Source organism: Erinaceus europaeus, unplaced genomic scaffold (assembly GCF_950295315.1).
Source record: "Erinaceus europaeus unplaced genomic scaffold, mEriEur2.1 scaffold_290, whole genome shotgun sequence".
In the NCBI taxonomy this organism is placed as follows: Eukaryota; Metazoa; Chordata; class Mammalia; order Eulipotyphla; family Erinaceidae; genus Erinaceus; species Erinaceus europaeus.
Genome location: NW_026647287.1, coordinates 139,615 through 166,777, shown reverse-complemented (window position 1 = coordinate 166,777; position 27,163 = coordinate 139,615). Strand labels below are relative to the sequence as shown.

General features: G+C 39.2%; 1 protein-coding gene across 1 annotated transcript in view; it reads left to right on the top strand.

Moving 5' to 3' along the window:
* Positions 1-9,241: 9,241 nt before the first annotated feature.
* Positions 9,242-27,163, top strand: part of LOC103125349 (syntaxin-binding protein 6) — a gene marked incomplete at its 3' end in the record, with an annotated part of 152,985 nt that continues 135,063 nt past the window's right edge. Inside the window, exon 1 of the mRNA XM_060183905.1 lies at positions 9,242-9,450. Coding sequence (XP_060039888.1) covers positions 9,297-9,450 — 154 coding nt within the window. The remainder of the gene's footprint in view (positions 9,451-27,163) is intronic.

Below are 27,163 nucleotides of genomic sequence, written 5' to 3'. Positions count from 1 at the left end.
GTTGTACCCCTGTTATCCTATGGTTTTGTCAGTGTTTCCTTTTTATAAGTAAAATAAAGTAAAATAAAAATTTGAGCATTATCACCAGATGGCAGTTATATTTCTATTTTAGTGGTGTTTATGACTCCCTGTATAGAGTCTACTTATTGTTATTATTAGTTAATTAGAGTAATAATTAAATTAAATGAAAAATGTCTGCTAAATTAAATTTTTGTTTAACTTAATTTATCCACGTGCTTATCAGCTATGGAGAAACCAAAGGTTTCATATTAGAAACTATCTTAAGAGTGAAGTTGTATGAGTAGAAATTTGGCATATTTAAAACCAGCAACATGCACTTGAATACCATTTTATAGAGAACAACATTAAATTCCAATTATCGCATTGGTCTTATTACAAGGAACCAGAAAAAGTAGAACTGATTTCTATCGTGTGTTTTCTTACTTTTAAGCGAAGCTCTTGAATTTTTGAGCAAAGTTTAAAAAAAAATAGGTTTAATGATTGTGTAATAAAATGTGATTCGTAACATTTAGTATGAATAGTCAGGAAGGCAATCCAGCAGTCCTCTACTTTGCTTTCAGTGTTTACAACACTGCCCTAGCCCTTTTCAAAGTGATTATTATGTTTCTTGGTTAAGATCTGAGGCATGGAAAAGAATCCAGTTTACTGGAATTATGTGCTTTAGAATATGATATTGGATGGGCTAGAGGTCCAAGTCTGAGGAAAGTGGAAGTAGCACAGGGATTAATTAGGAGCCATCAACATCATTCAGGCCTGGGATGCTGATGTCCCATACCAAGGCAGAGGATTTGAGGGTCAAGGGAGAATTGATGGGGTCAAAAATAATAAGTTGAACCCACAGGACTTGGTGTTTGCTTTGTTATCATGAGGTTTGGGCAATTGAAAGGAAAAGTCAGTGTCTGGGTGGGCATACATAGTTTCAAACTATTTAGATATATGAGTTTGAAGTCAGGATGGCAGTCAGGGCTGGGTATATGACCACTATGATGAGATTAAAGACTAAAGTTGCCTTTGTAGAATTTTTAAAAATGTTTATTTCTCCTTTGATTGCCCTTGTTGTTTTTTTATTGTTGTTGTAGCTATTATTGTTGCCATTGATGTCATAATTGTTAGATAGGATAGAGTGAAATCAAGAGAGGATGGGAAGACAGAGAGGGGGAAAGAAATATAGACACTTGCAGACCTGCTTCACCACTTGTGAAGTGATTCCCCTGCAGGTGGGGAGCCAGGGACTCGAACCAGGATCCTTAGGCTGGTCCTTGTGCTTCACGCCACTTTGTAGAATTTTTTAAAGAGGACCAGACCAAAGCACACTCTACTGAGTGCTCACATTACAGTGCATAAGGATCCGACTTCAACCCCCTGGTCCCTACCTGCAGAGGGAAAGCTTCAGGAGTGGTGAAGCAGGCCTGCAGGCATCTCTCTGTTTCCCCCTCCCTCTCTATATCCCCCTCCCCTCTCAATTCCTCTCTGTCTCTATCCAATAATAAAAATTTTAAAAAATTAAAAGCTACATATAAATGGTGGAATACTACTTACTTATGAAGAATGATGAAGCCATTGTCTTCACTTCATCTTGGATGGAGCTCAAGGAATCATGTTAAGTGAGATAAGCCAGAAAAAGAAAGATGAATGTGGGATGACTTCATTCATGGGCAGAACTTAAGAAACAAGAACAAAAAGGGGAAACATAAAGTGAAATTTGGACTGGCTTGGTGCATTGCACCAAAACAGAAGGACACTCGGGAAGGACGACAGGGAGAGGGGTTGAGGGAAGGGGAGATTTTCAGGTCCTACTACATAATGATGGACCTAATTTGGCAATGAGAGAATTATGCAGACACTTATCTTGGTGAGATGATAAATTTTACTCATGTGCCAACAACTGTACCTTCTAGTAAAAAATAATAAATAAATAAAGGTAGCCTCGCAGAAGAGTGCTACCTCAGAGAATAACCTTGTGTCTCTCATTTAAAAAAATTATTTATAAAATAGAAATATTGACAAGACCATAGGATGAGAGGGGTACAATTCCACACAATTCCCAGCACCAGAACTCTGTATCCCACCCCTCCCTTGATAGCTTTCCTATTCTTTATCCCTCTAGGAGTGTGGACCCAGAATCATTATGGGGTGCAGAAGGTGGAAGGTCTGGCATCTGTAATTGCTTCTCCGCTGAACATGAGAGTGTCTCTCATTTTTAAGCTAGTTGAAACCTCTTCACCAGCACTCCAATACACTAGGGAAGGTCAGTTCATTCTGCTCAGTAGCTTTCCAGGATAGCACAACCTTTGCTGTTAACTTGGGGAACTCTAAAAATCACTTTTCAGCTTGTGGTGAGTGCATTCACTCCAGAGTTAACCAACCTTAACTAATTTGAGAGGGTGATTGGTGCTTAAAACTTTGCATTCACGTGGAATTCTTTGGCAGTGGAAATAGGACTGTAATAAGGTTTAGATTATATATGTTTTGAGTAACTAGTGCCAGAACATAATCAGAAGATTTCATGGTTTTATTTATTTATTTATTTATTTTATTTATTTATATTAATCAATATTCCAGAGTTATCACTGGGAATCCACTACTCTTGGAACCATATTTTTTTCTTTAACTTTTATTAAATAGAACAGAGAGAAATTGAGAAGGGAGAGGGGAGATAAAGAGGGAGAAATAGATAGATACCTGCAGCCCTGTTTCACTGCTAGAGGCCTTGCAGGTGGGCAGCAGGGCCCTTGTACCTGGGTCCTTGCACTTGGAAATATGTGTGCTTAACCAGGCGTGTCACTGCCTGGCCTGCAGAAGATTTCATATTGAAAGTGGTGTCTTTACATGATGCTAGCTGGTGTTGCCTCTGCCTCACCAGCTGAGAAATACTTAAGGGCCATAGACTCTATCCCTTAAAAGTGCTTGTGTGAAAAAGCAAAAGTAAAAACAGTCACCTGTGTGATAATCAATGCTCTACTTAGCATCAATGCAGTTTTATTTTTGGAAATCCTACCACTCTTCTGTGTCTCCTGGCCATAGAGAACAAGTGTCAATCCCCCCTACTAGAAACCAAAAATGTGAATGATGGAATATAAATGTATCTTCTATTTGTACCCAGTTACTTATATGGTATGTGCACAATTTCTGAGATAATTTGTTTGTGACTCTTTTTTTTTTCTTGCCACCAAGTTCATCACTGGGGTTCAGTGCTTGCATGATGACTCCATTCCTTCTAGTGGTCATACTTCACCCTGCCTTTTTTTTTTAATAGAGAAACTGAGAGGGAAAACAGAGATAATGAGGAGGAGAGAGAGAGAGACCTGCAGCACTGCTTCACCATTAATGAAGCTTTCTCCATACGGGTGGGGACCAGAGACTTGAACTAGAGTCCTTGCATATGTGTGATATGTGTACATTAGGAGAGCACCACTCCCTTGCCCCTATTTTTAAAGGGTTTACTTTATTATGAAATAGGTAGATAGATAGATAGATAGATAGATAGATAGATAGATAGATAGATAGGAAGAAAGAATAGATATGAGAGAATTTCATGTGGGATTATGGCACATGAACCACTGGAGATCAAACCAGGATGTGTCACAGGTATGCATGTTCCAGTAGTCTACTGGTTGAACCATTTTTTTTCTTACTGTAAAGGGTCATATTATTTCTGGGTGGTGGAAGATCATCTCACTGCAGTAGTCATGTGATCAGGAGAATATTATACTAGCTCACAGCCAGGCAGAGAACTACATGTACTTTGTGATAGCTATCACTTGTAAAACATCTGAAAAAAGCCAAATCCATAAGAAAAAAACAAGTTAAATGGCAGTTACCAAGGGATGGGAAGCTATGGAATGAGGGGGCATATGGCAGATGGTATTTAAGGATACAAACTTGCTACAATTGGTAAGGAGGTAAACCCTGGGCTGGGTGGTGCGCACCTGGCTAAGCACACATGTTACAGCGCTCAAGGACCCTGGTTCGAGCCCCCGTCCCCACCTGCAGAGGGAAAGCTTCTCGAGGCTTCAGCTGTCTCTCTGTCTCTCTCTTTCTCCCTCTCACCCCCTTCCTTCTCAATTTCTGGCTGTCTGTATCCAATAAGTAAATAAAGATAATTTAAAAAAATTTTTTTAAAAAGGAGGTAAACCCTAGAGACTAATTTACTGTGTAGTCACTATCAACAGTGTTGTATCATAAGATTAAATTTAAGAAGAAATTATAATCTATGAATTCAACCCCTGTAAAAAGGGAATCCACATTTCACTTGACAAAGGTGTTAATTATTGCTACCATGGCAATCATGGTGCACTATGTAAATCTACACTTTTAGAGGTTCTACACTTCAAGTTTGTGTAATACTCTTATCTCAGACATATTTCAGTTTAAAGGAACAGACATGGGCTAGATGGGTTAAAGTGAGAATATAGATGAAAAGACTCGAGAAAGATCAAAACTGTGATTTAGTTTCTATAATTCCCACTTAAGGCAGCAGCTGCTTTGACTTGCAAATCACATTGTAGGTTGGTTTCTTGGATGGAGAGCTCTATAATTATAGCCTGTGGAAGCTGTGGACCAGGAAGAGAAAAAAAACAAAACAAAAAAAACCTCCTAGAGTTGTACAGAAGGAAAAAGAAATTAACCTCTACCTCTCCCAGCTATAATGACAGACAGCAAGAAACAAGTTTATTAGTATTTATTCTCCCTGTGTGCAGGAATGATGCACAGGGAAGACGGAATAACCCCCTCAGATTACTTTAATTCAGAATAAAATGCCATCTTATTAGAGAAGGGGTGGGAGGAAACCTCTTAGGGAAAAATAGATGTTTTTTTTTTTTTTGAAAGATGAATGGGAGAATAAATGGGTTGTATGATAGCTTGTGGCAGCTTTTGTATGGATGTGGTGTCAACTTCTTGTCTCTTCTAAGAACAGTCTTCCTTGGTTGGTGAAACTCAGGAGAGAGGCTTATAAAAGTTGAGTCTCTTTTGCAAGAGCTATTTAGTCATAAAAGGGGAATTCAAAGAAAACTTCTCCCTGCATTTGCTGCTTTTTAGATGTCTCTTGGTCAAAATAATCAGGATGCTGAAGAGTCCTATTTGGGAGTGACAAATCCTACTGCCATTTAGAAAGCTGTGCATGGGAAAGAGAGTGGTTCTTTATATTCATCTTGGTTCCTTATTATGAGGTTTCAATCTTAAACTGGACTTCTGGTTACCAACAGTAAGCTATAAGAACTGACAGTGTTACTTGGTTGAATCCAAAGAAGCAATTCTGGGACTGACTGGGAGTAGCCCACCCTGTCAGAGTCCACAAGGACACGGATCTGAGACCCTGGCACTATATAGGAGCAACATGCAGATAGATGCTGTGGTGTCTCTCCTGTCCTCTTCTCTCTCTCTCTCTCTCTCTCTCAGAAATAAAGCAAAAAGTCTTCTGGGGGTGGTGGGCTTATGCAAGTACAAGCCACAGCTAGGCAAAAAAAAAATTTTACAAACTGCAACATGGCATTATTCTCACCTGCCTCCTAGTGAAGTTCCAGTAACAGAATTCACTGAAACAATGTGTGCAAATTACTTACTCTAGTGTCCTCATCATGATACCAGCTAGCAAGCAAAAAACATCTATGACTCTCCTACCACTATAGAAATAGTAAAATAGCCTCCAGATGTGTCGCAACTGCAAATGTAGCTATCCACACCAGAAGGTGTTTGTATATCGAGAAACTAAACTTTATTTGCCAAAGCCTCACTTTTCTCCTTCATTGGTGTGGCACCTTTTAAATACAGATAGATCATCAACTATATGCAAGACTCTAAGTATGATAAAAATGAGAAATGTATAGGCTACATTTTAACAAACTCAGCAGGAGGAGATTCTCAAACACAACCATGAGAAGATTCAAGAGGCTCATTTAGACCTATATGACTATGTTCATTTGTACATATTTTAATACCACCTTAGAAATGGGTCTTTACAGTGGATAAGAAGGAGAAATCAGAGTGCCTGTTGGTTACCAAATCTGACTGCAAATCTGAATTCAGCATGGAGAGATTTTTTTTTTTTAAAACATGTAGTCCTCTGTGGCCCAGGAGCTAGAGCCTAAATAGAGCTCAGGACTTGCAAGGTGCAACCCCAGCTTTGGTCTGAAGCACTACATATGCCAGTGATGTTCTAGTTTTCTCTCCCTTCTCTCATAAATAAATAAACATGCAGATTCCTGGGTTTCCCTGTCATATTATAAATTAATCAGCTGGAATTTTGAGAGATGTACCTATCATATACCTAGGTAAGTTTCCATTATTGGAGATGGAATTTGAAACCGGGTTATTTTGAGTCCAAAACTTGTGATGAGGGACTTTACTGGTATTATCTTTGTGTGTGTGTGTGTGTGTGTGTGTGTGTGTGTGCGCGCGCACACGTGTATTATTATTTTGGTTCTTACTATGTACTATGTGCTATGTGCTATGTGCTGTGTGCATTTAACCCACCCGGCCCCATTTTGGTTCTTGATCACTGAACAACAGTATAAAAATAACAATAAAATAACCATGCCCATTCCTTACCATTTTTACAGGAGAGACTAGGTTTTCCTAAGTACTTGCTAAAACTACTTAGATCCCTTTCCCTTCTTTTTTCCTGACAGATGTGGCACAATAAAATACCCCCTATAACCACAACAAAATGTTTCTTTTAACCACAGTTTTATGAGTATGTAAATCTGAGCTGGAAAAGCAGTCATGAAAATGCTGGCCAGAGAATGCTGACGTGTATAGGAATATGCTTTTCTTTATTGTTTATACAGTGTTTGAGGCTGCTGTAGTACCACTGCCTTTTTTTTTTCTTTTACATGTCCCCACATGGTGACAGGGGAGAGGGCTTGTGGTTAGAAAAGGACTTGCATATGTCTCAGTTTTCAAATGATGTTTCTGAGAGTTAAAATACCCTGCTTAGGAAAAATCACGGGGTAAATCATGGTGAGGTAATTCTGTTTGCTGACTTCTAGAAATCACAGTGTGTCCAAGAGAAGTACATTGGAAATCACATTCTCCATGCTGTTGTCATTTTGTACATAGCCAGACTGAAGAATCTGTTGGCACTGACCTTGTGGCAATGATAAGATGAGAAGATCAGGCACAAATAGAGCTGGACATAGATATATAATATGGAGATTTAGGTATAGATAGGTAATAAAAATTCACTCTTCATGCTGGGAGTACGGATTGACCTGTCAATGCCTATGTTCAGCAGGGAAGCAATTACAGAAGCCAGACCTTCCACTTTCTGCACCCCACAATGATCCTTGGTCCATACTCTCAGAGGGATAAAGAATAGGAAATCTTTCAAGGGAGAGGATGAGATATGGAGTTCTGGTGGTGGGACTCGTGTTCCTCTTATCTAATGGTCTTTTCAGTATTTCCATTTTTTTAAATATTAAAAAAAAATTATATTTATTTACTTTCCCTTTTGTTGTCTTTTTTATTGTTGTAGTTATTACTGTTGTTGTTATTGATGTCATCATCGTTGTTAGACAAGACAGAGAGAAATGGAGAGAGAAGGGGAAGACAGAGAGGGAGAGAGAAAGACACCTGCAGACCTGCTTTAGCGCCTGTGAAGCGACTCCCCTGCAGGTGGGGAGCAGAGGCTCCAACTAGGATCCTTTAGCAGGTCCTTGCACTTTGCACCACGTGCGCTTAACCCACTGTGCTACTGCCCGACTCCCAATATTTCCATTTTATAGATTTTTTAAAAAGCCATTCTTTGTTAATGGCATTACAAGGAAAACCAGTTCATTTGTTGACTTGAAACTATCATAGATTTATTTAAACAGAGGAATGCCTTTCTGAAAAAAGTATCTCTTCTATGAGGTTACTGATGGGGACTGGTTACAATAACAATATTGACACCTTCCTTAAATCTTGTTCCCATGGTCCTCCAATCATCCTGATTTAAGGAAAACCTGTGATACAGTCAATAGTCAACTCCTGGAGAACAGGGACCAAGTCTTTATTACTTGTATTTCTAATACTGGCAATGGAGGGGACGTGCAGTAGGTATTTGTAATTGGGTCCAGTTTTACAGCAGGTAGAGCGAGTCTTTGAGCTTGATCTCTGTGCTGCTGATTCATATGCAGGACGCCCCAAAATTCTGTACACCACTCTGGAATGACCACAGACACTCCTGCACTTTTTTGCTCGGCCCTGTTAATTGCTGAGCAAATGCTGGTTACTGATGGATTCTTAGACTGAGACTCTGATGATGGAATAGAAAACAGTTATACAAATTGTTCAGGCTTTTTGGATGGCAGGGTTAAAATTTAAAGTGACCTTGAACAAAACAGATGGAAATAAATAGAATGAATGCCATTAGAGAACCACAACTTTTGGAAAACTAAATTTAACAAGGGGTGAGGGGTGGGAGAACTGTGTCTATGTGAGTTTGGTGATGGGGAATTCATTGTGAGTCAGCAACAAAGTGCTTTATCTTCTTAATTATTGGGCACATGCTGCCAGTTAACCACAGGAGCATAGCACATGGAGACTGCTGGGTAATTTCAAAATACTTTGCATTAATCAGATACTTTTTTAAGAATTCAGTGTCCACTTTAAGGAAAATGTGGAGGACTTGGCAATGGTCCCAAATCTGGCAACTCGATGTAGAGGCTCACCAAAAAGTAGGACTCAGTAAAGAAAAGAAAAAAAAAAGACTAATAAATAAGGATTAATTATTTAGCCTGATCCAAAGCAGCTGAAGGGCGATTAAATTAATGCTCTTTTGTTGCATGTATAGTTATTATGCAGAGGGTGATAGAATTATTTCCACTACAAATAGAATTAAGGAAGTGGATTTATAGGAGGGCGAAAGAAGATTTTTGAAGAAGCAGCAAGAACAGTGGAAAGACTTCTTAACTGATAATGTAAAATAAGATTCCTTACAGACTTAGAAATAGGTGGCTACTACTTGCCAGTTAGAGTTAGGAGCAGTTGAGGTAGAGATGGGTAGACTTTCTAGCTGCCATTTTGTGCAGTTTATTTTAGTGTACTTGATGTTTTTCCTGAGTGAATCAGTATTTTTTACTGTTACTACAATTGTGAAGACCTTGTTCCGAATGATTCTCTAATGTATTTCAAGCAAGTGGGAAATTAAATGCAAACTGGAAATCAATTCATCTGCAAAATCAATTAACCACCCTTTTATACATGGGTCCTTAAAGTATTGACAATTCCAACTTGCCCAACTTTTTTTCCCTTCTTTAGAAAACTTCCTGTCTGTCTTTCTGACTTGATCTACAATGAGTGCCAAGTCTGCCATCAGCAAGGAAATTTTTGCCCCTCTTGATGAGAGGATGCTGGGAGCTGTCCAAGTCAAGAGGAGGACAAAGAAAAAGATTCCTTTCTTAGCAACTGGGGGCCAAGGCGAATATTTAACCTATATCTGCCTGTCGGGTAAGAAAATGAAATGTTAATTTTATTGAAAGCACTTCTATTTTAAAAACAGTTAAGTCTCAGGAGGGTGATATGACCATATTTTGAAGATGTTTGTTATCTCTTATCTTACCTATTTATCTGATTTTCTTTGAACCTTGTTTACATATTCTTTGGGGTGTTGCGTTATATGGAGAAGGTAACAAAAATCATTAATGCATTTTCCAGTTCATTAAGGACATCTTGGGACCAGGTGGTGGCTCACCTGGTAAAGTGCACACATTACCATGTTTGAGGGCTTAGGTTCAAGCCCCTGGTCCTCACTTTGAGGGGAGAAGCTTCATGAGTGCTGTAGCAGTCCTGCAGGTATGTTTCCTCTCTGTTTCTCTTCCCCTCATTCTCTCCTTTTCTCTATCTCCCACCTGCGATGGGGGAGTAGGGGAAGGTTGTCTGGAAAAGTGAAGTCATGCAGACACTGACCCCCAGCAATAGCCCTGGTGGCAAACAGACAAACAAACAGCAAAGCTTCTGTAAAGGAGCTGGGAGGTACATTTGTTGATCTATAATTTCCTTTATTAGAACATAGACAGAAATTGGGTTTTTGTTTTAGAATGACTGCTGGCATTTGTATCAATTTCATAACAAGTAATTTGAGTTTCATTGAGGTTCTTTTTCATAGAGTTGCCAAAATTTATTTCTAGTTTCTCTCAGGATAAATATTGACACCTTATGGAGTGCGAGAATGTAGACTCATCTCATAAATCACCGTTTTACCTGACAGCTGTTCCTTGTCAGGGATAGACATCTGTTTTAGTAAGCTTAGGATTTGGTCGGATTACTTTTTTTCCTTCTTCTTCTTCTCTTTCTGTTTGCGATTGTAGGAAATTTGTGGAGTTTACTGTAGGTTCATATCAAGTTCCCTGAGATAAAATTTTGATAAGTTGTCTATGCTGTTTCCCTAGGTGTTCTAATCTGAACACCTAGGGCATTTATAATATTTCTGATAATAATCCTTGTAACTGGGCAATGGAAGAAGTACCCTTAATTTAATCCATCTTATTTTTTCAGTTGTGTCTTGAGAATAAAATCTCATTATTGATAGTTTTTCTTTCTTCTAAAGCTAGTGAAGATTTTATTGTAGTTTAAAATGAAATGGGGGCATAGCCCTTGGTGAGAATGCCTTCTTACTATCTGGAAGAAAGCATTTATTTCAATGAATGTGAGAGAATTCCCATTGAAATGCTAGTCTGTTCTTCTGAACCCCAATCAGGAACTAGGTTAATAAACACCTGGTTACTTTTAGAGGACATTTGCATTCCTTCAAAGTACATGTCAAATGCCTGGTATTTATCAAGGGCTCAATTTACATCTTATGACAAAGTGAAAGGCAAAAGTAGCCTTTCCTAATATTGTAACATTTTTCTTTAATATTTATTTCATTTATTTATTTTGAATGGAGACAAAGAGAAATTGAAGGGGCAAAGAGGAGCGAGGGAGACAGAGATACCTGCAGCACTGTTTCACTGCTCATGAAACTTCCTTTCCTCAAGGGGGGACCAAGTTTATCCTTGCACACTGTTACTGTTTGTATACAACCAGGGACGCCACCATTCATCCCCTGACTAGTGTGTTGTTACTGAACTTTAGGCCTCACAATATTTGAATACTGTGCAATTTAGATTCCAGAGTTTTCACTTGCACTAAGTGTGAACAGAATGCACTGGACTACATTTTGTGTTTGAGCATGGGTGCTCATAACCGATCCTGGACTCATAGTGATTCTCATTGCATTTGGCTCTACTCTGTCCCTGTCTTGTTGAAATTTCTTGTAAATAGGTAGTTGGAAAAAAAAAAAAAGGTAGCTCATCAGAAAGGATGGGTTAGTTGGTATTTTAGGCACATGATACTGTCAGTCGGTTTCTGATCATGAAGTTTATAAGAGGAATGGGAACTCCGCCTCATCTCAGTGGAACAGCATTATTACCATCTTGCCTGCCATAGGAAACAAGAAGCTGGGACTTACTGGATAACCACAGTTCATTTACAAATTACCAAGACCTTCAATTTAATTTTTTTTATTATTTATTGTTTTTTATTAGTGGGATTCATGGTTTACTGTACATATAGTTGTTGATACATGGGTAAAATTTCTCAGTTTTCTGCAAAGTCTGGTGGAGGAGGACCTTCAGATTAACACTCTGGAAGCATGAGAACATTTTGTTGTTCTTGTTGCATTTTCATGGAGGGATATCTTTTGTTCTGAAATTCTTCACCTTTTGCATGGATCTGAATTTTGTGATAGTTTGATAAAGTAGATCTGACCTGTAAGTCAATAATTTTTTATTTTATTTTATTTATTTATTCCCTTTTGTTCCCCTTGTTAGTCAATAATTTAATGGAAATTAAAGCCAAACAACTTTGATATCCAAAAATTTGCTAGGTAGGTTTCTATAACATTAGCAGGGAAGAAAGCAACCACTTTTATTTTCTAACTTAGGTGAAGCTTGAAGGTTTATAGGTCTCAACTCTGATAAAGTAATATAATTAGCAGTAATTAGTTGAGTTTTAAGTATTTTTTATATATTTGTTTATTTTCCCCTTCTGCTGCCCTTTTGTTGTTGTTGTTGTAGTTATTATTGTTGTTGTTACTGATGTTGTTAGATAGAGAAATTGAGAGAGGAGGGGAAGACACAGCCGGGTAAAGAAAGACAGACACCTGCAGACCTGCTTCACAGCCTGTGATGCGGCTCCCCTGCAGGTGGGGAGCCAGGGGCTCGAACTGGGGTCCTTACGCTGGTCCTTTTGCTTTGCGCCACCTGCTTCACAGCCTGTGATGCGACTCTCCTGCAGGTGGGGAGCCGGGGCTCAAACTGGGATCCTTATGCCGGTCCTTGTGCTTCGTGCCACATGTGCTTAACCCGCTGCTCTACCACCCGACTCCCAAGTTTTAAGTACTTTTTATGTGCTGAGCATTATTTTTTCTTTAATTTTGTATTGAACACTCTTGAGTACTAGACACAGTGATAAGGAAAATTCTTGATACTTAGCTTATTTGATGGGGAAGGGACAGTAAGTATTAACAGTCTACTCGTTGAAATAAACATTGCTACCTATGGATAAAGGAAGGCTGGAGTGAAGCACAAACATGTGAGGAGAACTAGCCTGTTTGAGAGAACGCAGAGCTTTGAGGAAGGCAGGACCTCACTGGTTCTGGATGAGTGTAGAGAGGACTCCAGCCAGGGGCTATGGTAGCTAAGCAGGTTTTTTTCCTGATCAGACAAGAATGAGCTCTCATAGGAGGCCGTGAAGTGAAAGCAGAGCCTTGGAATGATAACCTCCTTCCTGCTGTTCAAGTGTACCACCCATGCTTTCTGGGAGATTGAGCTGATGATCTCTTTCTTTTTCTTTCCTTCCTTTCTTCTGTCTTTCTATCTGTCCCCCCCTTCTTTTGTCTTTCTTGTGGTTTAATTGACAAGAACCAGCTTTCCACTTTGCAAAAGTAAAAACTATCCTAATTAGGGCAACATTTTTTTAAAATAACTTTTTATTAGTTATTTAATAATGATTGGCAAGATTGTGGTATATGAAGGGTACAATTCCATACAGTTCCCACCACCAGAGTTCCATATCCCTTCCCCTCCATTGGTAGGCTCCCTAGTCTTTATCCTTCTGGGAGTATGGACCAGAGATATTAATGGGGTTCAGAAGGTGGGGGGTTTGGCTTCTGTAATTGTTTCTCCACTGGATATGGGCATTGGCAGGTTGATCCATATTCCCAGCCTGTTTCTGTCTTTCCCTAGTGGGACAGGGGTCTGGAGAAGTGGGGTTCCAGAACATGTTGGTGAGGTCGTCTGTAGGACATTTTAAAACCACATTTCAAATAGGCTATGGAAGGTTTTTTAAATGTAAAATACAATAATATCACAATGGTGAAAGTTTGTTAACATATTCCTTTTAGTCATGAGTGTTTTCTATCCAATATTTTTTACCTTGTGTATGTGAAAGATATCCTTACAAATATTCTCTAATGAGTCTTTTCACTAGCAACCCTTCATCCCCCAATATCTGGCAGAAATTTATAATTTGAAAAGTAGAGGCCTGTGATTATAAAACTTATTCAGAATCGGCTATATATCTTCTGGAAGCATCTGAAAAGGTGCTAGAACAAGGGAAATAAGATTTTTTAAAAGTCATTTAGCTGTATTTGTGTAAGGAGAAAAATAATCCCTCCAATTCATTCAGGATACCTTAGGAAAGAATGTATGTTTTCTTTGGTCTTCCTGAATGGTTTACTGGTATAGAAATACTTGTGTTTTAAGCAAATGCTTGAGATGCCTTAGTCTATAAGCATTCATAAAGATTTGGTTTCCATTTTCTTTTTTTCAGAAATAGCTAAAATTAAAAAGACCATCAGTTCCAGGTATTAATAAGCACTTGGAGCAGTCTTAGCTAATATTTTGGTGGTGGGAATTTAAAAATTGATTAAACTGCCTTGTTAAATAATTGGAATTTTTTTTTTTATTAAAAAGACACTTGTATGATTCAGAAGCACACTTCCTGGGAATTTATCCAAGAGAAATAACAATATATGGCCACACAAAAGCATCATATTTTTTATTAGTGGTTTAACACAGTTACATAATCACGGGGGTGCAATTCTACATTTTTCCCACTTCCAGATTTCTGTGTCCCCATTCCTTCTATTGGAAACTACAGTGATTCTCCTAATGTCACAGATATGAGTTGACTATTATTTCTATAACTATCTACCTATATACATCAACAGTTGAACTTAGATTAATTGAAAAGTCAAGCTCATGTTCATCTATACAAAAATAACCAAGTGTCCATCTACATATGCATGGATAAAAATTCTCTTTTGTCGGTGCAGTGGAATACTATCTGTCAGTAAGAGGAAATGAGTTATCCCACATTCAGCAACACAGATGAATTTCAAAACATGCAGTGTGGGAAACGAACAGAAGAGGCTACATGATATGATTTTATTCATGAGATTCTGAAATGGACAAAGCAATGTACAGTCAAAGAAAGCCATTGGTTGTTGTGAGGAGGTGGGCTTAGGGATTGATTGCAAAAAGGCAAAAGGGAATTTTTTGCAGTGGTCTAAGTGTTCTGTTTCTGACAGTGTTAATTTGGGTACATACATTTTCACAGCTAGTTAAACTACATACTTAAAATTTGATGTATTTTAGTGTATGCAAATAGAGCTCAATGAAATTTGATTAAAATGTCTTATGAAATCACTAGTGGAATTATCTTATGAATTTATTAGCCTTCTTATTTCAGTCTGCCCTGTAAAGTAGACAGAAAGCAGCCACCTCCTTTGTAAGTGGAAAGTATCCAAGTTGTCCTCTTTGAACCTCAGGCAGAAGGAGCTATTCTTCCTATGAACCTGTGTTTGTATTTATTTTAACTGTGTTCTGTGCTCCTTATAGCCCCATACACATTGTCGAGGAAGATAAACACAGTAGATTTTTAATGGGAGATGTTTACATGTATCATTTACTGTGCAGTTGCTTATAGTACAGTGTTTGTTTATAATTTAGGACACTAATTCCTTGAAAATGCAAAGTGAAACCTACCCTCCATTTTTTTATTAGCAATTTAATAATGATCAACTATATTGTGGGATAAGAGGGGTACAATTTCATACAGTTCCTACCACCAGAGTTCTGTATCCCAACCCCTCCATTGGAAGGTTCCCTATTCCTCATACCTTTGGGAGTATGGACCAAAGATCTTTACGGGGTGCATAAGGGGAGGAGGTCTGGCTTCTGTAGTTGTTTCTCCACTGTACATGGGCAATGACAGGTTGTTCCATATCCCCATATCTTTCCTTAATGTGGAAGGGCTATAGGGAGTTGGGGTTCCAGGACACATTGGTGAGGTTGTCTGCCAGGCAAGTCACGTTGGCATCATGGTAGCATCTGGAAATTGGTGGCTGAAAAGCACTAAGATATAAAGCAGAACAAATTGTTTAATAATAAAAAACCAAAAGGTAAGAATATAGCAGATGAGATTTTGGGGTCTTCATACTGGAAGAAGCTAGGAAGTCTATTTTAGGTATATTCCAAGAGGACCATGACTTTACTAATTTTTGCTAAGTCCGACACCTAAAATGTAGGTGGACTAAAAGTATTATCTGGGAAGATGGTGTCAGAGTTGGGAATAGGAGTAGAAAGATGAATCAGGGCAGAGAGTAGCTCCCAAATATGGGGAAATTATATAAATACTGTTGACTGTAAACTCCATCCCTCTGACCTAGGGCCCATGTCTATTCATATTTAGCACTGGAGCTAACATTCCAGGGTCTTAGCTTCAGAACATTATAGGTTGCACTCATTTCAGGACCAGTCTTCCTCAAGTGGCAGAGAATTTTGACTCAGCATCCCTTCAGAGTGGAACAGTTTGTACCATTGTTGTTCGACATTGAGGGCAAGGTCCTGTAGAAGCCCACAGAGGACCCACTATGTTGTTCCTGATGGAGATGACCAGTGATGGTGGAGAGAGGAATCTGTTTGAGGTCTAGAACCATCATATCTATGTGGGAGTTACAGGATTCCTTGACTAGGACCCCAGATGATAGGGTGGCCTGGTAGTGACCAAGAGAGCCATCATTAAAGTATGCTGGTCTCATGCCCTTATTCAGTTTTTGTAGTCCTTCCTTTACATGACAATGTTAGCCATAGAGTGATTGAGGGAAATAAGATAGGGAGTAAGTGAGGAGGGTATCTAGGTCTAAGTAGAAACTATTTGATTAAGTACACTAGGGTGTCTTTTTAGGTCTTTCTACAGGTTTGCTGCACTTAGATTGAGTCGCTGCAGACTTTTGTGCCCTTTTACTTTAAGGTATATATTTCCCCCTAACTTATGGATACATGCACACATGTGCCCTATCCCATGGGCTCTGGCCTATATCTAGGTTCTGTAACATTGTTAGGAAGTGAGCCACCAGAATGGAATTAAGGAATCCTGTGGGCTGTCACTCTGGGTCCTCCGCCTCCCTAGCCATTGGGTGACAGGGATCAGAGTGGCCCCCTGGGAGTCGTGGGGTGGCTCTGCATGTTGGGGTGATGTGCGCGGAGAGGCAAGAATCACACCAGACTCATCCAGCTCCAGGCGAGGCCTCAGAGAAGCTACTCATTTATTGAGGGAGAAATCCAGCAGATATACCCATTGTACAGGGAGAAGGTTAAGGTAATAATCCAGGCACAAAGCAACACAATGCATAGTCACATTTTGACCTGATTACAAGTGAAGAGTTACCATACAAGGCTTGATAACAAGTCCACAATGCAATTTTCCCTGAGGGTAAACTACACATACTTCAGAGGAGGGGGAGGAGGGGGGCAGTTGAGTAACAGAACGTTTGCAGTGGTTTTCAAGTTTGGCCATACACACTGTACAGTAATTCATGGCCTTTGTTTTAAGGGGAGAAGAGAGGCATGTGCAGAAAGGTAGTCCCCATCCGGAGAAGTCATCCATCATTAGTTCATGAGGTTGGGGCAACCCGCCATTGTCTTGACTTAGAGGGGGGAGAGCCTGGAGTCGACCCACTCCACTCGGACCTCATGGACAAGGGCCTGGACTTCCCAGGAAGTGGGCCCACTTTCCGACAGAATCCTATGAACTAGAAAAGGTCTCATAAGAGTATTGGAGATGGAGGGTTGATTTCATAGGCCTGGTGTCTCTGGACATATTCTGAAGTGAAACCCGTAGAGGTGGCTGTTGCCTGATTTGGTTGACATCAGCAGATGCAGTATCAAATGGTGTGAATCAAGAGAAACATGAAGGAAAAGGAGCAACGCCCCAGAGGATCCAGGACCGGGAGAAATATGGGTTTTACAGAGAATGAGGAAGGAGCCTTGCAGTCGTAGGGTTTAAGGAGGCAATAGATAGTCATTGTTACAACCAAGTTATTTGGGAACTTGGTTTACTTTGAAAATCCCATTATTAGGATTTACTGTACCATACAAGACCTTACCATGATTTATATCATTTAATGATATCTACAAATAACTATATCTTAAATACTGAGAAGATCAGTTGCTTCTGGTCTCCCTGGTCTTAAATTATAGGTGATTTAATATTTCAAAAAATTATTATTAGAAATGCATTAACAATAAGCCCAGTGTTAAAATTCAGTCAATTTGCTAATTTGAAACCATAAGTACTTAAAGGAATATATACTCAGAACTGAAGTCTATGCATTAAAAAGCTTGAGGTATTCAATCTATTTTCCCCTCATGTTGGTTAAATAGTGATTCATAGGACTATAAATTAATGGGAGTATATTAACACCATTGCTGCTGCCAAAAGACTGTATTCCTACCCCCGCTCCCCTATAGTGGAGCTGAGAATCCCCCCCCCCAATTTCTACAGTTGGTTGCCTCTTCCAAGGTAATATGGGCTTATAAAACTAAAATAGAGGGTGCTGAGCAGTGGCGCAGCAGGTTAAGCAAACATGGCGCAAAGCACAAGGACCGGAATAAGGATCCCAGTTCGAGCCCTGGCTCCCCACCTGCAGAGTGGTCGCTTCATAGGCTGTGAAGCAGGTCTGCAGGTGTCTATCTTTCTCTCCTCCTCCCTGTCTTCCCCTCCTCTATCGGTTTCTCTCTGTCCTATCCAACTACAACAAGGGCAACAAAAAGGAAAAAATGGCCTCCAGGGGCAGTGGATTTTTAGTGCAGGCACTGAGTCCCAGCAGTAACCCTGGAGGCAAAAACAAAACAAAACAAACAAAAAACCTAAACTAACATGCTAAGTAGTGAAAAAATCTATTTACTGGAGGCCAGTTATCTACTGAACATTATGGAAGTTCATGGTGAAAATGTGTCTTCCTATTACGATTCCTAGAGTGTAATGTATAACACTGGCCTCCTTGTTCAGTCTTTACTTGATTGCTACTTATTAGTCCCTTAGAAGGAGCATAGAGGGAAATTTAATTTTTGTGATTAGTATATTCTTTTACAAATTTTGTTGAAGCAGAAGATCTTGATCTTTTCAAAGTGATTTTAATTTTATACAGAGAAACATTTACTTATTTTAAAGTTCTGTATCATCTTTTATGAAATAGTATATAAATAGATCTCCATGGAAGGTAATGGTGTGAATTAGAAACATAGAGTCTGACAATACTGTTCATTTTCTCGGTCACTCCCAGTCCTTGGTATTCCTAACAATGATCTCTAGATCTTTTAAAAAATCAGATTACTTCATTTTACCTCATTTTATTTAATATAACAGCAATGTAAAAGCTTACCTGTACTTTATAAATGCTACATAACAGACACTGAAGATACTAATATCGAGGAGTTTCACTACCTCGGGGAGTTATACTGTAGGTGAGCTTTTTGTTATGTTGGACACAACACACTAGATTTTTAGTACTAAACTCTGTCAAAAGTAATTCTTTCTTTATTTCTTTCTTATTTGAGTGGCTGTGGTCAAAATTCTGAAATTTTCTTTTCCTTTGGCTTAAATTTATTAACTTGACAAGTTCATAGGTTCCTTTGTGCTGAGATTCTAGGATTCTGAAAATTTCACACCAAATTTCATACCAGATTTGATTCTTACTTCAGATATCTGAAATAGGGAGAAATAAGCATTGCTAATAATCCAAATGGAGACCTGAAACATTTATGAAGATTTGAGAACATTCTTTATTAGGTTCCTGCTGAAATCAGAGTAACCAAAATTATTGTCAGTGATCTGGAATAAGAATGTTTCTTTATCTATTTTCTAATTCATACTGAATTGCATCACAAGGTCTATGAATATTGGAGTAGAGGAACTGGAAAGTAATAAGACATGTGAAATTTGACCTTGATAAAAATTAAAAAGGTGGTTTATATAGATGTATAGGTGTGGTGAGTTGACCCTTTTTTTTTTTTTCCTCCAGGGTTATTGTTGGGGCTTGGTGCCAGCACTATGAATCCACTGCTCCTCACAGCCATTTTTTTTTTCCTCATTTTATTGGATAGGACAGAGAGAAGTTGAGGGGAGGGGAAAAAAGAGATGGAGGGAGAAAGACACCTGCAGCCCTGCTTTACCTCTAGTGAAGCAGACCCCCTGTAGGTGGGAAGCAGAGGCTCAAACCCTTATCTTTCCACAGGGCCTTGAGCTCTGTGCTATGTGTGCTTAACAGGCAGGTTGCACCACTCCCTGACCCCATGAGTTAACTTTCTAAGAGTTTTTATCCAGGAAAAATATGAAAAAATCTGGAATAAGAACTAACCCAGGAGTAGTTAATAATGTATTTCCTTATTGAGAAATGGTCAATCTCAGAAAATCAGAATCCTTCAAAAAGTATGTAGAAGGAAAAAAATCATCCCTCTTGTGCATCTTATACTATTTATAGAATTCTGTTTTACATTCACAGTAAATTATGTAGAAGGAAAAAAAACCATCTCTCTTGTGCATCTTATACTATTTATAGTATTTCTGTTTTTTAAATTTTTATTTACTTATTCCCTTTTGTTGCCCTTGTTTTTTATTGTTGTAGTTCTTATTATTATTGTTATCATCATTGTTGGATAGGACAGAGAGAAAAGGAGAGAGATGGGGGAAGAAAGAGAGGAGGAGAGAAAGATAGACACCTGCAGACCTGCTTCACCACTTGTGAAGAGAGTCTCCTGCAGGTGGGGAGCCAGGGCTCGAACTGGGATCCTTCCGCCGGTCCTTGTGCTTTGTGCCACCTGCGCTTAACCTGCTGCGCTACAGCCCAACTCCCTAGTATTTCTGTTTTACATTCACAATATCCTTATTGCTTGGGTGATGACCATTGTTTGTCTCATAGATGATAAAAGCAGTATTCATCAGAGAGGTCATGCATGCCCTCTAATGTTACCATTCTGGAAATAGCTGACATAGAAATCTACCCAGTTGTTGAGATCCCAGTGGGCATGCTCCTGCTGTTCTGTGTGCATGTTATCTCTCTGTCTCTCTCTCTCCATGTATATTAAGGGTAGAGAGGGTTTTCTGTTGAAATATTTTATGTCAAAGTGGGTAAGACGGCTTTTGTACCATGAGTCAGCTTAGGCTTCAATGTTTAATATCCAGTTCACCTTTGGGTTGTAATGATAATGATGATAGGAGTAATAGTAATGATATTTATTCAATTTCTATACATCACATATAATTATTCCTTGCATATTGTGCTATGATATACATATATATACCATATATATTCAACTCTTACTTAGCTTGTGCGCTTAATCCAGTGCACCACCGCCCACCCCCCTCATTTAACTCTTATAACTTGGCTATGAGGTAGCTGAGGAGACAACTGAGCATACTGAAATAAATTAACTTGCCCAAATGAGTGACTTGCGAGTTACTATGAGGACAGGAATGTGATCATGCTATACCCCTCTGAGCTCTTGAGAAACCAATGGCCAAACAGGCATTAGACACATTGGTAAGAGAAAAAGTAAATACAGTAGAGCTGTGTCAATAAGGTACTTACCTTCTGTACACATAAGGAATAACTCACCCACTGGTTTTAGTGGCCATCTTGAAACTGTTTAGTAATACAGAAGTTTTGTGAAGAAGAAATAAGGCCAGTTAGGAAGGGTACCAGAAAGGGATATGCCAACCAAAGACATGTGGTTTTCATTTCTGTTTTTAACATTCTCTAGATCTTCCGTTGGAGGCAAAATCTGAAGGCAAAAATATTCATTTTGCTTTCAGGGTCCCTCCCATGAAATAAAGACATATTTTTCTAGGGGGTTGGGAATTTGCAAATTTTTTTCTTCCCTTAGGATACTGCCATGTGTGAACTTGTTTTTGTCCAGTCATTTAATTACTTTACAGTTTCCTTAATGATGCTAGAATGCTTCCTGTGAAAAAATGATAGTAATGCTTGCCTTTTTAAAAGCCTAGTGAATAAAAATGCCCGAAATGGATAGGCATATCTTGTTCACTCCTCAAATAACCTGTATCATAGCCTATGTTATTTTGTTTTTAAACATTTGAAGACTTACTTATTTATGACAGAGCAAGAACCACAGCACCACTGTGGCACATGTGATGTCAGGAATCAAACTTGGGACATCATGTTTCAGAGTCCAATGTTCTCTCCACTGTGTCACCTCTTAAACCACCGGCTTTTGCTATTTTAAAGGAGAATAAGTACACTGCAGGCAGTCAACAGTCATATCTCTGTCCATCTGACTCCAAATTATCCACACTACTATTTTATTTTTCCAGTATAGTGCTAGGCCTAAGAAACAGAACTCTCCCTTCCATAAAAATCAATGTGACAGGGGTCGGGCGGTAGTGCAGCGGGTTAAGCGACCATGTCGTGATACCTGAGGACTGGTGTAAGGACCCGATTTGAGCCCCTGGCTCCCCACCTGCAGGGGGAGAGGGTAGCTTCACAAGCGGTGAAACATGTCTGTAGGTGTCTATCTCCCCCCCCCCCCCTGTCTTCCCCTCCTCTCTCAATTCTCTCTGCCCTATTCAACAACAGCAGCAGTAGCAGGCACGGAGCCCCAGTGATAACCCTGGATGGAAAAAAAAAAAAAACCCACAATGTGACAACCTTCCCTGAGAAAAGCATTTTAATCTCTGAGGATTTAGAGGATGCCCTTTCCACCAGTTCAGTTTTTCTAGTGGTTTAGCATGTCAACAGAGTTTTCTTTTTTCCATTCTCTCATGTACGACTTCCAATACTCAAACCAGATGGAAACAAGGGAAAACTCTTAACAGAGCTGAGTGCCAAAACATTTCTTTTAAAAAGGAAACTCCATCTGTGTGCTCTCCTACCACACAGCCCACTGTTAAGAACAGGAATTTCACAGCCGAGACACTTATGTTCGTTTTAATTAGTTTTGAGTAATTGCAAAGGTAGAGCAAGCGGTGGTTAGGGAGATTGCAAACTGAAGAAGCTCTCCTTCTGGAATGTGACTGGTGAGGCTTTGTGTACCTGGCAGATAGCCCAAGCAACAGCTCACCAAGAAGGCAGGTTTTCCGTCCCTGAAGAGGCAGTCTCGGCTGTGCCGGTTTTCTGAGTGTTGTTAGTGCTCTTTGCTGTTGCTTTTCCAACTGGCATTCACTATGCTTTCCCTGGTAAGGGAGTTGTAGTCAGAGGTGCTTAGGGACTTGACAAGTCCCAGTGGCTGCCTGCATTATCCCAGCTCAGCTCCAGCAGAACAAAGGCCAACTTACAGGATGACAAGATATTGGCTGCATCTCTTTGAGCCTGCTTCCTTATTGATAAAACAGAAATAGTATATGTATGTATTTATATACAGATATTCAAAGGGCATTTTGAAAGAACTTCTTTTGAAGGTAGGAAGGTGTGTGTGTTTCATAAAAGGCCCTTGGTGTTTAAGCAATGCTATTATTTTGTCATTAAATGGAATGTCCACTGGTTCTTGATACAGGAAAGTATAATGTGTCTGTAGTTTGGCCAGAATTTGTGACCCCTGACATATAAGAAAATGTCACATAACAGCTCCTTTTTTTTTCTTTTTTGTCCTCCAGACCGTACTGTTTTCTCTTCCTCCCTCATATTTACTTTCCCCTTCAGTCTATGTCTCACCCTTTTCAGAATTGTCAAGGTTATTCTTATCTCCAGTTTCTGAATCTTGCTTCTTTTCATGCGCTGTGCCATCCTAGGGAGCATCTATCCACATTCTGTTTCTCTATTCACATACATTCTTCATTCTGTTTCTGAGAGTTTGAGAAATTCCCACATTTCATGAGCATTTGTTATTTCTGGGTGTGTTGGACATGGAAATTAATATATCTAGGCCTCTTTGTTCAACTCCGTGGGGACTTATAACTGATATAAGTCAATTGGGCCCGTCCCTGACATAGAAGATATTATTTTCCTACACGTATCTTCACTGAATCAAAAGAAAAATGGGAACAAAAATAAAACGTTCTCTTGGGCCAATCAAGTGCACTGTTAAGCAAACAACAGAAAAGGGAGAGGCTGGTACAAACACTGGACCCAGCTTTTCATCACAGATCAGATTATTGTTTGCCCAGCTCTTTGAGAAAGAGAGAGAGAGAGAGAGAGAGAGGAGAAAGAGGAAGGAAGTGAGTGGTATTTCCACCCCCTTGTTATTGTCCTATGCACAGTTTCCCATAGAGAAAACTTTAACCCCAAGATAATGAGGTAATCAGGTTGTCTAGTATGATGAGGGATAGATGACTGTTGACTTTGCTCTGAACTTGACTGCATTTCTCCTCTGGCCTATAATGCCATCTTCACAGTAGCACTTAGCATCACTGTGTTTAATTTCTCTGTCTGTTTTCTGTTTCCCTCTCTGGACTGCAAGCCCCTAGAGGGTAGGAACCATGTTGTCTACACCTCTCTGTCCCTGTGAGCAAGGACTGGAGATCATGTGGGAATTGGCAAACCCTTCTCTTGTGATCTCAGGGCTTAGTTTGCTTTCTGGACTGAATCACTGTGTTATGAGCACATATATTTGCTCTGGGTTATACTGGCAACAGCAGGAGATGCTGGTTTTTGTTTGGTTTTTTTTTTTTTAGTTGGTATTATTCACAAGGTGTTACTATCAGATTACCAAGCAGAAGTTTTTGTTTTTTTTTAAATTTTTTATTCCACCTAATGATCTAGTTACCAAGAAGAAAATGCAGATCACTGTGACTTATTCAGACTTTTAAAACTATCCAGAATGAGCAATTTGTAAATGCTCTCATTGTCACCTACAATAGGAGGCTGTTATCTCAACTTTTCAAAATACCTAAGTGTTCCTCCTGCAGCAAGAGTTCATATTATAGAGAAATAAATGATCATTTAATGTGCATTGGATATATCAAAACTTCCCCTGAATGATTTTTTTCTTTCTTTCTTTTTTTTTTAATCATGGTCATTTTAAGTTCTACATTTCCTTTAAAAGGCTTTCAAGAGAAAAATGGAAATTCTACTTTTATTTATTTATTTTATTTTTGTAGATAGGTAGATAGAGAGAGAAAGACCTCAGCACTGGAGCTTCTCCAGTTCGTTGGGACTTGAACTTGTGCCACAGGCATGGCAAAACAGCACACTATCCAAGTGAACCATTTTCCAGCCTCTCACATTTATTACTATGATTTTATTTGGTTAGTTTTTATTGCCACCATGGTGGGGCTCAGGGCCTTCACTAAGAGTCCATCACTCCTGGCAGCCATTTTTTCCTTTCTATGTTTTATTTTTATGTAACAGGACAGATAGGATTTGAGGAGATAGAGAAAGACCTGCTTTACCACTCATGGAATATCCTTCCTACAGGTGGGGACCTGGGGTTCTTGAACCTGGGTCCTTGTGTATGGTTGTCTGTGCACTTAACCAAATGCCCCTACTGGGCCCCCTGACTTTTATTTTTTATGTTAAATCTCAGAACATTATTAATGCTGTGTCTTCCAACCAATTTCATTCAACAGAAATCATTTTCCATTCACCACATGTCTCTGTGTGGTTTGAGAGACCTGCAGGGGCTGGCAGGCAAATTTGGGAATATAAAATTGTCCCGAACCTTCATTGCTTAGCATGGAAGTTTCCATTTTCATAAAATGGAGCAAATGGAAAGTAGAACTGCCCTTCTGGATTTTCCAGCTTATACAAGGAAGCAGCATTTTTGCAGCTCTGATCAGAATCCTTTCCATCATTGGTAGGTAAGAGTCAACTACACTAGTGATCTAGAGATTTTTATGTATATTTACTCCCATAAATATGTGCATATGCTTTATGAACTTAAAAATTGCCACCAACACATTTAGAACTATGTAACATATGTGATTTTGACTTCTTTGGCTTTCTGTTTAATACTCCACCATTTTTATAATATTCTAGGTATAATTTCACCCTCTTTTCATCTAGAATGGTGACATAAATTTTCTTTATTAGTACTCTTTATAATAACATTATTGTTTGTGCCTTGAGTACCATATTCAATACTCTGGTTTTTAAAAAAATTTTATTATCTTTATTTATTTATTGGATAAATAAATAAAGAAAGAAAAATTGCGAGAAATTGTGAGGAAAGGGGGAGACAGGGGGAGAGAGACAGAGAGATACCCATAGCACTGCTTCACCACTTGTGAAGTTTTCCCCCTGCTGGTAGGGACCAGGGACTTGAACTCAGGTCCTTGTGTGCTCAATCAGGTGGGCCACCACCCAGTCCCTTAAATCATCTGTTAAGAAATTATTTTTCTTTTCACTGATCACAGTAAAGTCTCTGGGAATTGAATCATTTGGCCAGCCAACTTTCTCTCTCTCCCTCTCTCCCATGTCCTACAAATGATGAAACCAAAGAACACAGAGATAACTTGTATAGAGGAAATGCCCATTCTGCAGCTGAGTGGTTGAATGGGGTTGGGACGTCCATGCTCTGTGCTCTGCCTTGAACTATAATGAACTCATTTTAAAACTCATGTCTGCCAGAACTTTTCAAAAATAAATATCATATTGCACATTGTGTGCTTAACAACTAGCTAAGAATCCTCATGCTACTTAACTTTCCATCAAGGTCTTTTTGATATCTGATGCCTGCTCCCTTCAGAGAGAGTATCTATTGGATTTCATGTGCGGTAGCAGGTGTGCCTAAGTTCCAGCACACATGTGCTCCTGTGTCTGTGATTGCAGAGAAAGAAGTTAGCTCTAAGGTTCCCTAAAACAGGCATCTCTCTCCATTTTTTGCTTGTTTAGTTCTCTAACAATTTCATTAGACATCTTCTATTATATTGTTTGAAGAGAGTCAGGGAAGTGTCAGATGTCAACTAAACATATGCCTGCTTATTTTTTTTTCTGGATCAGTGCACTTAATTAATGATTCACATCTGACATTATATCAGATCCAACACTTGAACCTATGGGATAAACAGAGTGTGGCAAATTAACGTCTTAAGAATTTTCCTTTAGGAGTTTAATTTTTTATATCAAGAGGAGTGCTTAACTTGAGCATTAATGTGCACAGAGAAAATGAGCGGCTAGCTGTCTTGCTTAACCTCATTGAGTTACCGCATCCAGGCAAAATGTGGAGAATAGCACACTCAAATCTTCTTATTCTTTGGTTTTTGACTCTGGATGTCTCTCTCATGACATGCAGTTAGATGATGAAGAGGTGAAATTCATGGCTAAATTAACTTTGATGTTATTATCTCTGTGCCACCTTTTCCTATTTGTGTGGAACAGTTTAATCATTCCTTCTTGGGTAGAACATATGGAGTGTCCATCAAGAATGTGGTGATCTCTTTTCTAGGGTCAGGTATTATAAGAAACTGCATATGGGTTTTGCAGTAAAGACCCCTTGTGCAAGATTCATCCCACCTCTTCTCAGCTCCTTTAGACTGGAGTCTCATATAGTGGAAACACACAATGAGAGTGTTTTGGCACAAGATCAAAATACCACTTTCAAACAGTGAGATACTATCATACCCATTGCATTAAGAGAAAAAAAAGTTAGAATTTCTATGTACAGGTTCAGTGGTAGTATACCCACTAGAATGCACACACTACTAGAATGCAATCCTCCAGTCCACACCTGCAAGGGGGAAGCTTCATGAGCTGTGGAGCTGTGCTGTAGATCTCTATTTCTCCCTCCCTCCCTCCTTGTCTAGCTCTCCCTGTCTCTTATTGTCTATCAAAAGAAGAAGGGGGGAAATTGGCCACTGGGAACTGTGGAGTAATTTACTGAACCCTAGCAATAACCCTGGTGGAAAAAATTCTATTTAAAATAACACTATTTTCTGTATTGTA